Source organism: Asparagus officinalis, chromosome 6 (assembly GCF_001876935.1).
Source record: "Asparagus officinalis chromosome 6, Aspof.V1, whole genome shotgun sequence".
Lineage (NCBI taxonomy): Eukaryota > Viridiplantae > Streptophyta > Magnoliopsida > Asparagales > Asparagaceae > Asparagus > Asparagus officinalis.
In genome coordinates, this window is record NC_033799.1 from 78,360,394 (window position 1) to 78,374,288 (window position 13,895).

Sequence of the window (13,895 nt, forward strand, 5' to 3'; positions counted from 1 at the left end):
AGATAGTAACAGCATGCACGGTGATTGAGCATCTCGAACGAGAAGAATTAATAGGCCTCTTTTGGCGTTTCTTCAATTCAACGTTTGTCTTTATTCCCCACTTAAAATAATCCCAACCTCCAAATCTGCAACAGACTTTAGAATGCCAATATCACATGGCACCACGCTCGCTCTCAGAATCGACGATGGATTAGAAGGTTAAGGCCCTTCAAGATGCTTGCTTTCTGATCAAAATATCAGCCACTTGATCATGCACTGCACATTGCCCTATCCGCCTCCCAGCCTAAAAGAAAAAGCATGACGAGAATCTGTCACGCTCAATAACTTCAAGCAAAGGATCTAATCTCTCTTTACAAAACAATCATCAACTAGGAAATCAGGCTTTTCCTTATATAACACTTCCCATCTGTCACGCTCAATAACTTCAAGCAAAGGATCTACTCTCTCTTTACAAAACAATCATCAACTAGGAAATCAGGCTTTTCCTTATATAACACTTCCCATCCCCTTCCGTTCCCTACCAATTCCCCCAAACAGCTTGAAGATTACACGAGGAAGAAGATGAGGTCTGTTATACTAACCATCTTACTGCCCCTGCTAATTCTAGTAACAGCAGAACCAGGTACATTGCATAAATATTATTAGTTCTTCTTTTGTCCAAATTAATTATTTACATTATTTAACATTAATGTACTAGTTGTTGTTATTTAGATACACACACACGCGCGCATTTTTGTTCGGTCACAATTCATTTCACTGACATCATAATCATAGTTAGTGGTAAAGTAGGCTCTTTAGTATTCAAAAACCTGGTTTATTAAGGGTTATCTTGTTTCCTTAATTCAGGTTAAAGAACTAGGAAATTCCTAGCTGTGAACTCGACATAAGAAACTGTGGGTGCCATGCTTCAACAGCTGTTTACGTACGATCAACTTGAATTTTTAGTTTTTCTCTTTCTTATCACAAACAATTAATGAAAAACATCAAACAGAAGGGAACCAACACATCCATTTGATATCTAATGTTAACGTACGATCAACTACCAAAATCTCATATGCAAAAATAAAGGAACAGCGAAAGATAATGCCATGAGAGGCCCGCTTCCTTCCCTTATGTTGCCTGGATGATAGGATATACGTCGACACACAAACAGAAGTATCTTGTTATGTGTTTGAACTTCGATGTGCGTGTTCAACGCATGCCTGGCATCATAGAGTTTCACTATTGAAGTGCTTCTGCTACCTTGCCACTCTTTTTATACCTTTCACCGAATAGGGTTGCTTGGAGCAGAATTTATTATTTATAAATTCAAACATAAAATCAAATTAATATTTCTGTCGAAAGATTATTGTGGTAAAGAGAATGCAGGAAATATATTAAGAAAACTGAGGAAAAACAAAAATAGAGGAAGAAACAGGAAAATTTATCATTCCTATGTTTAACTTGTTGATATTTTCTACAAAACCTCCTGGTGACAGAGGGGGCATATCCAGAGAAGGAATGGTGCATAGCTGATGAACAGACACCAAATGATGTTTTACAGCAAGCACTTGATTGGGCTTGTGGTTTCGGGGGCGCTGACTGCAACTTGATCCAACCCAACAAACCCTGCTACCTTCCTAATACTGTAAGGGACCATGCATCCTATGCCTTCAATAGCTATTGGCAGAAATTCAAAAACAAAGGAGCTTCTTGCTACTTCAATTCTGCAGCAATGGTCACTGATCTAGACCCAAGTATGGTTTTTCTTCCTGTTTCTCTCCTTATGTGTGGCTATGAAGATATTCACTACAATGTCCATTGTGTTAAATCATGTCAGGTGAAAACCTTGAGAAAAGCAATGGCAATGGATCATTAGATCAATTTTCTTTTTTTCTTTTACTATGAAAATTTAATTCATAACATACGCTTTATATTAACTTGTTCACACAACTCTTAAGTCCTAACCCTATGCACATTTGCATGCAGGCCATGGCCCATGCCGGTTTGAGACACTTTCCTGATGCAGATAACAGCAACATGCTGTGAAATATCTTTGTTAATTTGTCCAGACGTATTTGTTCAGCCATAAGAAGTTCAATTTATCTTCCAGTTTAAATCTTTGTCCAAGGAAGAGCATAAACAGGAGGATCTGCAGATTTTTCTTTCCTACGTTAGAGTTTGGATGTACGTCCTGTGTATTCTTATCCTGAAATTAGATGGTTTGAGCCCTTTACAGGAAGTTCTCATAATTGACAATTGCAAATTTTCTGCACTCCTTGATCCTTCATATCTTGAATTTTGAAACCTAATACACTGTCTCCTGACTATTTGTACCTAGTATCTGAAAATTGAATGGATGTATTAATTTTTTTGCTTCCTCAAAATCAGGTGTTATTTAACACATTCAGTTCTTGCATGATGGAACTACAGAATCAACTCTATTACAATTTATACTATGTCAATCAGTTCTCACCGCAAGTACCCTTAATACTGACAAAGATGTACAGAACATGAGTCAGAAAGATATATAATATTTTAGGTTTTAAGATAATGTATAAAGTGTATTGGTATCTGAAAACTGATCATGCTCAACAATTTGATACTAGTCAAAACTACTATGGTCACAACTCACAAGATCACCAAGTAAGAATTACTATGGTCACGAGATCACCACTTAAGCATTGCATAGAAGTGTATTGAACACAGATTCTGGATTTGCTAGATAATGGACGTTCTTTCATACGAATAAAAAACCAGAATGAATGTGCTAAAACACTCATGTGCATCATTATCCTTTGTTTTGACAGCTAGCTTACTAAATGAGGATGTGGGACCAACAAAATTTCTTTTGGAAGAAAATATAACGCAAATCAATTCCAATTAGAATAGCTTCACAAGCATTTCCACAATGTCAAATTACATGAGGCTTAAAACAAATATTGTTGACCAATCTAGAATTTCAAACATCATGATCAGTAGCATTGCACTTTGCTAAGAATAATGAACCCCATTGTACGACACATGACACATATAAGGATCTTACTGTATCTGCTCCTCAGAAGAGTAAGCTTCCCCAAGCAGCAATAAATGCAAAGCCACCAAAGGGTGCTAGAGAAGAGTATTTTCTGTCTTCAAGATATGCCACTGTGTAACACCTGCAAAAGATGCAGATGATTTCATTTACGAACTAATTCGAGAGTGACTTTATCTAAACAAGAAAATCAATTAACAAGAAAAAGGTTTTCATTCAAGAGGCGTCATTGAGACACAGAAAAAGCCACCTCATCCGTTAGTTTTAAGTTATATGACACCCTGTGAAGCCAATAACCCAATAATTCCTATGAACTTCTCTTATGAGTACTCTGTCATGGAACAATATAAGAATGGACAAGTTGTTGAGATATGAAACTAATCGTGGCTAAAAATTAAGAAAAGATTAAAAAGAGAGGAAAAAAGGGGTTCTAAACAAATTCCATAATTGATTAATCAATGTTGTCCTTCAAGAAGACAATGAAGAGGATATGATGACATTTAGCAAAACAAATCAGAAAGAAAGAAAACTTTCGGTAATAGGATCAAAGTTATAAATGCTAAGAATCTGAAATTGACAATAAGTTACCTCTCGACAACTATTCTAAGGACTACCCAATAAATTCTAAAATCTAGCAGCAACATTTCAACATACAAGTTGTAAACTAACAACAGACTCAAAAGCATTTGGGACTTTTAGTTGTCCTACATAATTTTCTCTTTAATCTTAAAGGTCTTCTGTGACCACATAAGACTTACAAGCACTTCTCCACTTTAACCATCATGATTTGATTTGATAAACTATGTAACACTCAATCTCACTATTTTGGCGAATAATTTATCCTAAATGCTGAGAATAATTACTCAGATATTTCTTGACCACCATTACAAATTATACACTCATTCTTCCATAGTTTACTAAAATTGCATTCCATGTAGTCTGATCTTTTTACACTAGTTCTAAACCCTTCAAATTCAAGAGCTTCTCTACCTTTCCATTGCTTTGTCTCTTCTTCAATCGTTACTACTCTAGTAGTTGCTCTATTATGCATGTCTTTAATCACATCAATATATCTACTTACTTTATAAAATCCACCACATTATCCTATATTCCCTTGGCACTTATCATAGGCTATTCTAGATCAATAAAAAAAATGTAGATTGTTTACCTTCTCCACATATCTCTTCATCAATCGTCTTAATATATAAATAGGTTCAAAGTTGGCCTCTGAGCATAAAACTAAATTGGTTGTCAGATACATTTGGCTCCATTTTAGTCATTTGATCAATTACCCTCTCTCAAAGTCTCATATTGTTGCTCATAAACTTAGAACAACTTTGTATATCACTTTATTCTTGTTTCTTGTATATAGTTGCTGAAGTGTTAATTCTCCTCCCGTAAGGCAATAACTTAATATCAATAATCTTTTTGAAGAGTTTGGTTTACCATCTTAAGCCCGTATCTCCAAGACCTTTCCAGAGTTCAATAGAGATATCATCAAATCTTATGACTCTTCCCATTTAACTTCTGTTAAAACATCCATAACCTCACTAATCCTATTTTCTAAACAATACATATCATTTCTACCATGCATTTTGTTGTTAGATAAGCTTCATATTAAGGGTGAAACTTCGATTCATCTTACATTAATTTTGCCACGTTTAAGGAAGAAAAAGATGGTCCACAACATAAGAAGGCAATAAAGCTTGTAAGGTATTATTTTCTAAGATCAAGCATAGCACAGGTCAGGGCATCCACTCTCAAGGGATATGCAACCGTTATAATTCTCTTCTGTTATTACAATGACAAGATATAAGAAAATTTGATACCACAAGATATATAAGTTGACCTTTTTATTGCATCTATGAAGATATGAACTGACATTTATCAACATAAATTAATTAATGGCTCACCAGAACTAGAAAGAAATTCTACATAAAACATGTAAAGATAAAAATCAAAAGAAGGCATATCACATACTCGATGGAGACATGATACATGCCATTGACTTCGAATATTGCATGAATAAGTAAATCAAATTGCAAAGGAGTGCGAATAATGCACTTACGTTCCAGAAAATGCCAGAATTCCAGTAGTCAAGAGTCCACCAAACTGCAAGGACAGTAGAAAAGAAGAAAAAATAAATAAATAGAGAATGAAGATAAAGGACATGCATAAAGATATGGGAAATAGTTAAATTAAAGGCAAAAGTTCAGTGGAGGTCCTTGAAGTGTCAGTCAAATATCATTTGCGTCCTTAATTTTTGAAAGTCATGAGCGGGAATCCTAACATTACCTCCATCATTAGCCTAGCCTATGTCTTTTTTACAAATACTATTAAATCTTTCTGATGTGGCAATGATGTGGCACTGTCATGTCAGCAAAAATTAGTGAAAGTCCAAGTTTGATCTGCCACATCAAGAAAAAATAGTAAAATTATATGTATTGAATTTGGAATTTCGCTAATTTTTTTGCTGATGTAGCAGTAACATGGCAGGGCCATGTTATTGCCATGTTAGCAATTTAATGAAATCTGGTAAAAATGACTTACGTAGGCTAATGAGGGAGATAACGTTAAAGACCTCCAGTAATGACTTCAAAACATTAAGTACATAAGTGATATTTGGCCAATACATCAAGAACCTCTACTGAAGTTTTGCCAAAATTAAATATAGTAAAGTGAGTGATATTAAAAAGGGGTAGACAGGAGAAAAAAGAAATACGAAGAACAGTACAATGGTAGGGTGTTTAGTGATGGGTGCTCCAACCAATGCTGCTGTGTGAACCAAGTGGTACAAAGATGCCGTCTGCCATACCTACACATGTTAGATTAGTTGGAAAAATGATTAGAGTAATAATCTTACAAACAAAGAAATCACCAAACTGAAAGTATGTGTGTATGTATTTGGTGATGGAATAGCTAAAGAAAGAAAAAAGGAAAGAAAGGGGGGCTAATTACATCTTTGTAAGTTGGATTTTTAGGCTTGAAACCGTGGGCTCCGTAGGTGCCCAGACCAAGGGCAGCAACGCCTGTTAATTTTTTAAACAAAAATTTTGATTAAATTTTTTATTGATGAATTAGAAGTAAAAAATTATTATTTTTATAAAAAATTGAAATTTAAAGAGGGGGAGAGAGAGAGAAACGAACCAGAGAGGGCAGCAACCTTATGCCAGAGCATCGGATCCATGAGATGAGATGCTGAAGAGAGATCAAAGTTATCAGTAGTAGATAACACTGTGTAGTGGTGAGGCACCGCTAAATCTAAAAGTTCCACAAAATGCATAAAATTAAAGAAAAATCTAAAAGTTCCACAAAAAGCATATTTGATCATTTGTAATTAGGTTATTTGAGACACATCAATTCAATAATTTTAAATTCAGAGCATAATTGATAATTAAATCAATAACTAAATAAATAAACAAGGATTCCAATTTCCAACTAAATAACATATAAAATCATTGTTCAATAACTAAATTAGCAACCAAGCAAGTAAATAAATGAACAAATACGTGAGCTGTTACCTTCAACTCGACGCAACGTTGAGGGCCGAAGCAGTGGAGGGCTCATGGCCAGAAGAGGACTGGAGGAGTCGTCATCGAGAATGCGGTGGGTGGCAGCAGTGTTTGGGCGCTAGGTTTTTTGGGCAGTGGGAGCGGAGGAGGAGAGAGGAGGAAAAAACAGGGGTTTTTCCATGTCAGTCCCTTAAATCTGACCTATTTTGATATTAGTCCCTCTAATCTTTATATTTTGATACCAGTCCCTCAAATTGTACTAAATTATTGATATAAGTCCCTCTGTTAGCTAATCTGTTACAAAAACCAAACTACAGTTGGGCTCAATGTTCAAAAATACAATTTTATTATGCGTGCGGTTCAGAAACGAGTCACGATTCATCGGATTATGCGGAATTATGCACTATTTAATTTTTAACTATATATTTATTATTTATCATGCATTAAAATAAATAAAATCCATAAAAGATAGAACATATACGAAGAAAAATACCAACAAACATGTTATTGAACAATCCATAACTAGGCGACTACTTAAAACATTCAATCCATACATCATATCCATTATTCAACTAGCTACTCGAATAAAAGTTGTGCATCACTGTTAAAAAAACCAACATATAAACCCTAAATACTGAATAATGTATAATTCAGTACTTCGCTAACAACAACGATCAAAGAAGCAATCACAATGAATTATTAGTGATTAGTTATCAGTCAGCTATCACTTTTAACAGAAATAACAACCTATTAAACATAAAGATTGTAGATTTCTAATGTATTTCATCTTTTAAGCTTCTAATATGCAGTTATTGTGAGGATCGTGCTTCTCTATTGATCCTCCTGGTTGAACTCCTAGCCATTAACCACCCTGAAAATCAAAAGGAAAGGTGCAAAAATAGAATCTGGAAGAAAAATGAGAAAAGAGGAAAGTTGAACAAGAGCTTGAGAAGAAGAATTCAGAATGATTCTCATTATGTTTTGATTTCTTACAACTCTCTTTTTATACAGTTCACTTCCTCCCTGAACAAGTGTGTCACTCTGTGCACGTGCACATACAGTGTAAACAGAATAACAGAAAGCACAATTCTGTTATAACCGTATTTATACATTTATTACAGCCCTTCATAGTTTGCACATTTGCACAATAGACCCCCCACTTGTATATTAGCCTTGCATATCAGATCATTGTACCATCTCATCTCCGCAACAAGTTCCAATCTTCAAAGTACATCCAGCTTCAGCTTCACAACCAGTTCCAGTCTTCAATGTGCATGTCAGGTTTGTAGATTGATCTTCAGAACCTGACAATTCCCTCCTCCTTAAATTGGACCTTGCCTCAAGGTCAAATGTGGGAAACCTCTTGACAAGATCCCAGTAGGACTCCCAAGTAGAATCCAAAGATGATCGCTGTTTCCATTTGATTAAAACCTGAGATATCAGTTTATTTCCTTGAACTACTGATCTCCTATCCATTATCTGCTCTGGTTCATCAACCAACTCTGTAGTATAACTTGGTGGATTAACTTGAAGGGTAACTGCAGTCCCTATCTTCTTCTTAAGTTGGGAGACATGGAAAACTGGGTGAATCTGTGCATGAGTGGGTAGAGCCAACTTGTAAGCAACTTCACCAACTTTTTCTAGAATCTGGTAAGGCCCATAATACTTAGGAGAAAGTTTATGAGTTTTGTAGGAGGAAACACTTAATTGTCTGTAGGGTTGAAGTTTAAGAAAAACCCAATCCCCAATCTCAAAACTCCTGTAACTCCTATGTCTATCAGCAAACCTTTTCATATGCTCTGCAGCTTTCACCAGACTATCCTTCAACAACTGCAATGATATATCTCTAGAGAAAAGGGCTTCATCTACAGATTCAACCTTACAACTCTTGGGAACATAGGAAAGTAAAGATGGTGGTGGCCTGCCATATACAGCTTCAAAAGGAGTAGTATTGGTGGAAACTTTCCAAGTGGTGTTATACCAAAATTCAGCCAATGGTAACCACTTACCCCATTCTTTAGGCTTATGGCAACAAAAACATCTCAAGTAACATTCCAAATTCTTATTGGTAATCTCAGTCTGTCCATCCGTTTGTGGATGATAAGCTGAGCTAAATTTGAGTTGACTTCCCTGTAGCCTGAATAGTTCTTTCCAGAACAGACTAGTAAACAAAGGGTCCCTGTCACTAATTATGGATTTGGGCATTCCATGGAGTTTGAACACCCCTTCAAAGAAGACCTGAGCAACAGACTGAGCAGTGTAAGGATGAGCCAAAGCAAAGAAATGAGCATACTTTGAGAATCTGTCAACCACCACAAATATCACAGACTGAGTACCACTTTTAGGCAATTTTGTGATAAAATCCATGGATAAGTCTTCCCATACATACTCTGGAACAGGCAGTGGCTGTAAGAGCCCTGGAGATGCAACATTCTCCCCTTTAGCCCTTTGACATATATCACAGGCTTGGACATATAATTGGACATCCTTCTTCATACCCTTCCAATAGAAAGACCTCCTCAATCTGTGTAAAGTTCTGGTAATTCCAGAATGTCCAGCAGAAGGACTATTATGGTGTTCATTTAATAAGGAAGTCTTCAAGTCTTGAGCATTAGGACTAAGTAAAATCCTACCCTTGTAGTAGTAAACTCCTTCTCTTCTAGAATACTCCTCAGAACTGAGGTGTCCTTGTTGCAACTTATCATCAATTTCCTTAAAGAAAACATCTTCAGAGCACATTATTTTTATCTCATTCAACCAATCACAACTGACAGTAGAGATGGCTGAGATTTCCACTGCATCTTCATATATCCTGGACAACCCATCTGCAGCCTTGTTCATCCTTCCTGGTTTGTATTCAACAGTGTAGTCATAACCATGAAGTTTTGCCAGCCACTTGTTTTGAACTCCTGTGTGGATTCTTTGCTCTAATAGATACTTAAGACTTTGATGATCAGTTCTTATTATAAAGCTTCTTCCAAGCAAATATTGTTGCCATTTTTTTGTAGAAAGAATGATAGCTAATAACTCTTTCTCATAGGTTGACAGTGTAGCATTTTTTCCCTTCAAGGCAAAACTGAAATAAGCTATGGGTCTCTCTTGTTGCATCAATACAGCTCCAATTCCAGTCCCAGATGCATCACATTCAATCACAAACTTTATGTTGAAATCAGGCATTGCTAGAACTGGGGAGTTGGTCAGTGCCACTTTCAAAGCTTTAAAGGCAATTTCAGCATCTGTACTCCAAGCAAAATTTCCCTTCTTCAGAAGATGTGTGAGAGGCTGAGCTATAATTCCAAAGTTCTTGATAAACTTCCTGTAGTATCCTGCAATACCCAGGAATCCTCTCAACCCTTTCAATGATTTAGGTACAGGCCACTCAGTAATAGCTTGAACCTTGTTTGGATCTACACTGACCCCTTCCTGTGATACAATGTGACCCAGATACTCAACTTGTTTCTGACCAAAACTGCATTTGGTCATCTTAGCAACTAATTCATGGTTCTTCAAAATCTGAAATACTTGTTTCAAATGCCTTAAATGGTCCTGCCACCCTTTGCTGTATACTAAAATGTCATCAAAAAAGACCAATACAGATTTTCTAAGTAAACTTTTGAAAATTGTATTCATAAGAGCTTGAAATGTGGAGGGAGCATTTGTAAGACCAAATGGCATTACTAAAAACTCAAAATGACCACTATGAGTTCTGAAAGCAGTCTTGTGTATGTCAGCCTCATGCATTCTAATCTGATGGTACCCAGATTTTAAGTCCAGTTTGGTAAAAAACTGTGTCCCATGAAGTTCATCTAGCAATTCATCTATAACTGGGATAGGAAACTTATCTTTGATAGTTGCTTTGTTCAATGACCTATAGTCTATACACATTCTCCAACTCCCATCTGATTTTTTAACCATAACTACAGGAGAGGAAAAAGGACTATGGCTAGGCCTAATAATTCCTTTGTTCAGCATGTCTTCAATTTGTTTCTCAATTTCCTCTTTAAGAAAGTGTGCATGTCTGTAAGGCCTGATACAGACTGGTTTAGTGCCAGTTTCTAAAGGAATCTGGTGATCAATGGCTCTTGTAGGAGGAAGGTGTGGCAGTTCTTGGAAAATAACAGCAAATTCTTGTATCAACCTGTGCATATCTTCAGGTAACCTTTCATGATCAATAGCTGTAGTAACTTCCTGCAAATTGACACTGCACAATTGGATTAAGTATCCTTCTTCCTGCTCTCTCACAGATTTAGCAATGTTTTTCTCATTCACAAGCTGTGATTCTCCTGGTAATATCCCCTGTAATGTTCTTTTGATTCCATCACTTAGGAAAGTTACTTGCAATTTCTTGAAGTTTAGGGTAATGTCTTCCAAAGTTTTCATCCAATCAGCTCCTAAAACAACCTGACTTCCCCCCATAGGCATTACCAACAAATTAACTTGGATATTCACTCCCTGACAATCCAATGAAACCCCCTGGCATAATCCAGCTCCTTTAATAAATTCTCCACTAGCTACAAGAACATTGAAATCTTTATACTCAGTCACTGGTAATCCAAGTTTCTTTACTAACTTAGCATTGATAAAATTGTGTGTGGAGCCAGAATCTATCAGAATACTGATAGCTTGATTCTTATAGTATCCCACAACTCTAATTGTGTGAGAAGCTGAAATTCCACTGAGAGCTTGCACTGAGATGGAGGGGGCTCCCCTTACTAGACTTTCAGCCAACTCCACAGTCATGTCTTCTTGTTCATCTTTTTCAGAATCATCTACATCTTCTTCAGTACCTCCTTCTAAGATTCCTTCCAATATGAACATGTGTTTCCCTTTGCATTGATGCCCTCTATGCCATTTTTCTTCACAAGTAAAGCAAAGATTTTGATTCCTCCTCTTTTGTATCTCCTCAGGTGTTAGCTTCCTGAACTGAGAAGAAGATTTGTTTCTTTCTTGTGCAGGTAAGTCATGAGTGGTACGATTTGAAATATTTCCTGGATTGATTACATTCCAATTCCCTTTACTTCTTTTTTCATTTTTTTGTTTCTCCTCAAACAGATTGGCTAATGACACAGCTCCATTTAAGGAAGAGGGCCTAGCAGCAGCCACCTCATACCTTAGCTCTTCTTTCAACCCCCCAATGAATTTTTCTAATATGTGTCTTTTTGAGGGCTGGTCATCGAGCATACCTAAAGTCTGTTCAAATTTTGACAAATACTCCCTTACTGTAGAAGTTTGCTTCAAGGTGGAAAAAGTATCATAGGGTCTAAGGAGTTCACTGGGTCCAAATCTTGTGATAATTTCTTCTTTAAAAACCTCCCAATGATTGTAATTATCAAGATTTTTTGTAATCCATCTGAACCACTGCAATGCCTCATCTCTCAGATAAAAAGAACAGACTTTCACCCATTCATCATCCTTGATCTCATAGTAATCAAAGATTTGTTCAATTTGCTCCAACCAAGAAATCACATTTTCAGATCCAGAAAAAGATGGGAAGTCTAATCTCAAAGATTTTGGCTGAACTAATTTCTGATTATTAAAGAAGGAGTTCTTCTGAATCAGAGAATTACCAGGATTTTGATTTGTTGGAAAATCACCATGGGGTTCAAATCTCCTGTAAACTTGCTGGTTGCCCTCTTGATTTTGATCCCTGTACCCTGACCTCAGAGGTTCACGATCATTTCTTGATCCTGAATTGAGGGTTCTTTGATCACCTGGCACTCCATTTCTTGATGATTCCCTGCCTCTTTCCTTGGAATTCTTGAGTTCTTGCAATTGAGAGTTTATCACCTTTAATTGCTCGATGAATTCTTGGTTGATGATTCCCTGTTGGATGAAAGATTGATCCATACGAGCACTATGTTGAGTGAGAGTTTCCTCCATGCGAGACATTTGATTAAAGAGTCCCTGTTGAATGAGTATCTCCTCTCTACGATCTCCTTGTCGATTCTGCTCAGTTTCCAAAGCTGCTTCATGTTCAGCCATGGAATCTTCAGCACCCTCCTCTAGTTCCAGTTGCTCTGATACCAATTGTGAGGATCGTGCTTCTCTATTGATCCTCCTGGTTGAACTCCTAGCCATTAACCACCCTGAAAATCAAAAGGAAAGGTGCAAAAATAGAATCTGGAAGAAAAATGAGAAAAGAGGAAAGTTGAACAAGAGCTTGAGAAGAAGAATTCAGAATGATTCTCATTATGTTTTGATTTCTTACAACTCTCTTTTTATACAGTTCACTTCCTCCCTGAACAAGTGTGTCACTCTGTGCACGTGCACATACAGTGTAAACAGAATAACAGAAAGCACAATTCTGTTATAACCGTATTTATACATTTATTACAGCCCTTCATAGTTTGCACATTTGCACAATAGACCCCCCACTTGTATATTAGCCTTGCATATCAGATCATTGTACCATCTCATCTCCGCAACAAGTTCCAATCTTCAAAGTACATCCAGCTTCAGCTTCACAACCAGTTCCAGTCTTCAATGTGCATGTCAGGTTTGTAGATTGATCTTCAGAACCTGACAGTTATGTATTAAGAAATCACAAAAGATTTCAGCTTTCTAACCTTCGACAGAGATCAAAGGCGATGGAGCTTCGACAAAGATGGAGCTTTGATGGTGATAGGGCTTTGACAGTGGTGGACCTTCGAAGTGGTGAAGAAGAAGAAGAAGAGACCGGAGGCTGGCTTGGAGGGTGGAGACAGCGAAGAAGAAGAAGAATCGACGGGGAGAAGGCAGCGAAGAAGAGAGATTGCGCTGGCGGAGGAGGCGTCGTGATTTAGACCCTGTTTGGATTGAGGGTAATGTGGGTGAGGGGAAGAACAATTTTTCAAAACAGCCCCATTTAAATTTTTATTTTTCAAAATTGACATTTTTTTTATTTATTTACCAAAACCAACCCCTCTTTTTGATTAGCAGCCTAATCACCTTCCTAAATAGTCGGGATTGCTAACCCCAACTATTTAAGACATAAATTTTTAGGGTTTAAGATTTCTAATTGGGGTTTAACACCCTCCTAAATAGTCCGGGTTGGCAACTTCGAGTGTTTAGGAGGGTGATTAGGCTGCTAATCAAAAAACGGTTCGGTTTTGATAAATAAAAAAGGGTCGATTTTAAAAAATAAAAATCTGTTTGGGGCTGTTTTGAAAAATTGTTCGTGAGGGGAATGGAGGGTAACTTTTAACCTTGTTTGGGAAGTAAATATAGCAAGTTAATAGGGGTAAGAGGAGGTGAAAGGAGGTGAGAAAATACCATGATTTCTTCCCCCCCAATTTGGGGTGTAATAGGGGTGAAGGTAAAAAGGGGGAATACAACAAATGTAGAGAGACATATTTACCTCTAGCTAAGATCAAAATCTAACGGCTAAAATT

The 13,895-nt window shown here is 36.8% G+C and overlaps 2 protein-coding genes across 6 annotated transcripts; one reads left to right on the forward strand and one right to left on the reverse strand.

Moving 5' to 3' along the window:
* Nucleotides 413-2,214, forward strand: LOC109845266 (glucan endo-1,3-beta-glucosidase 12-like). Its single transcript, XM_020414500.1, has 3 exons — nt 413-622; nt 1,479-1,736; nt 1,969-2,214. Exons 1-3 carry the CDS (start codon nt 562-564, stop codon nt 2,001-2,003), a joined length of 354 nt encoding a protein of 117 aa, XP_020270089.1. The 5' UTR covers nt 413-561; the 3' UTR covers nt 2,004-2,214.
* Nucleotides 2,842-13,329, reverse strand: LOC109845527 (transmembrane protein 256 homolog). Of its 5 annotated transcripts, none has more exons than XM_020414785.1 (6): nt 13,092-13,329; nt 6,161-6,274; nt 5,972-6,042; nt 5,748-5,828; nt 5,082-5,125; nt 2,842-3,137 (listed from the first exon to the last, which is right to left on the reverse strand). In XM_020414785.1, the coding sequence occupies exons 2-6, from the start codon at nt 6,198-6,200 to the stop codon at nt 3,038-3,040; spliced, it is 336 nt and encodes a 111-aa protein (XP_020270374.1). In that variant the 5' UTR covers nt 6,201-6,274; nt 13,092-13,329; the 3' UTR covers nt 2,842-3,037. The 5 variants fall into 5 exon arrangements, with proteins under 5 accessions (XP_020270374.1, XP_020270373.1, XP_020270369.1 ...); XM_020414784.1 differs by having other exon boundaries at nt 6,161-6,211; nt 13,092-13,269; XM_020414780.1 differs by lacking the exon at nt 13,092-13,329 and adding an exon at nt 6,535-6,707.

Coding starts and splice junctions, on each gene's coding strand:
- LOC109845527 (XM_020414780.1), bottom strand. CDS start 6,580: ATGAGCCCTCCACTGCTTCGGCCCTCAACGTTGCGTCGAGTTGAAG. Junction 5,829..5,971: donor AAAATCCAACTTACAAAGAT/GTAATTAGCCCC, acceptor TAACATGTGTAG/GTATGGCAGACGGCATCTTT. Junction 3,138..5,081: donor ATTCTGGCATTTTCTGGAAC/GTAAGTGCATTA, acceptor CATCTTTTGCAG/GTGTTACACAGTGGCATATC.
- LOC109845266 (XM_020414500.1), top strand. CDS start 562: ATGAGGTCTGTTATACTAACCATCTTACTGCCCCTGCTAATTCTAGTA. Junction 623..1,478: donor TCTAGTAACAGCAGAACCAG/GTACATTGCATA, acceptor TCCTGGTGACAG/AGGGGGCATATCCAGAGAAG. Junction 1,737..1,968: donor GGTCACTGATCTAGACCCAA/GTATGGTTTTTC, acceptor ATTTGCATGCAG/GCCATGGCCCATGCCGGTTT.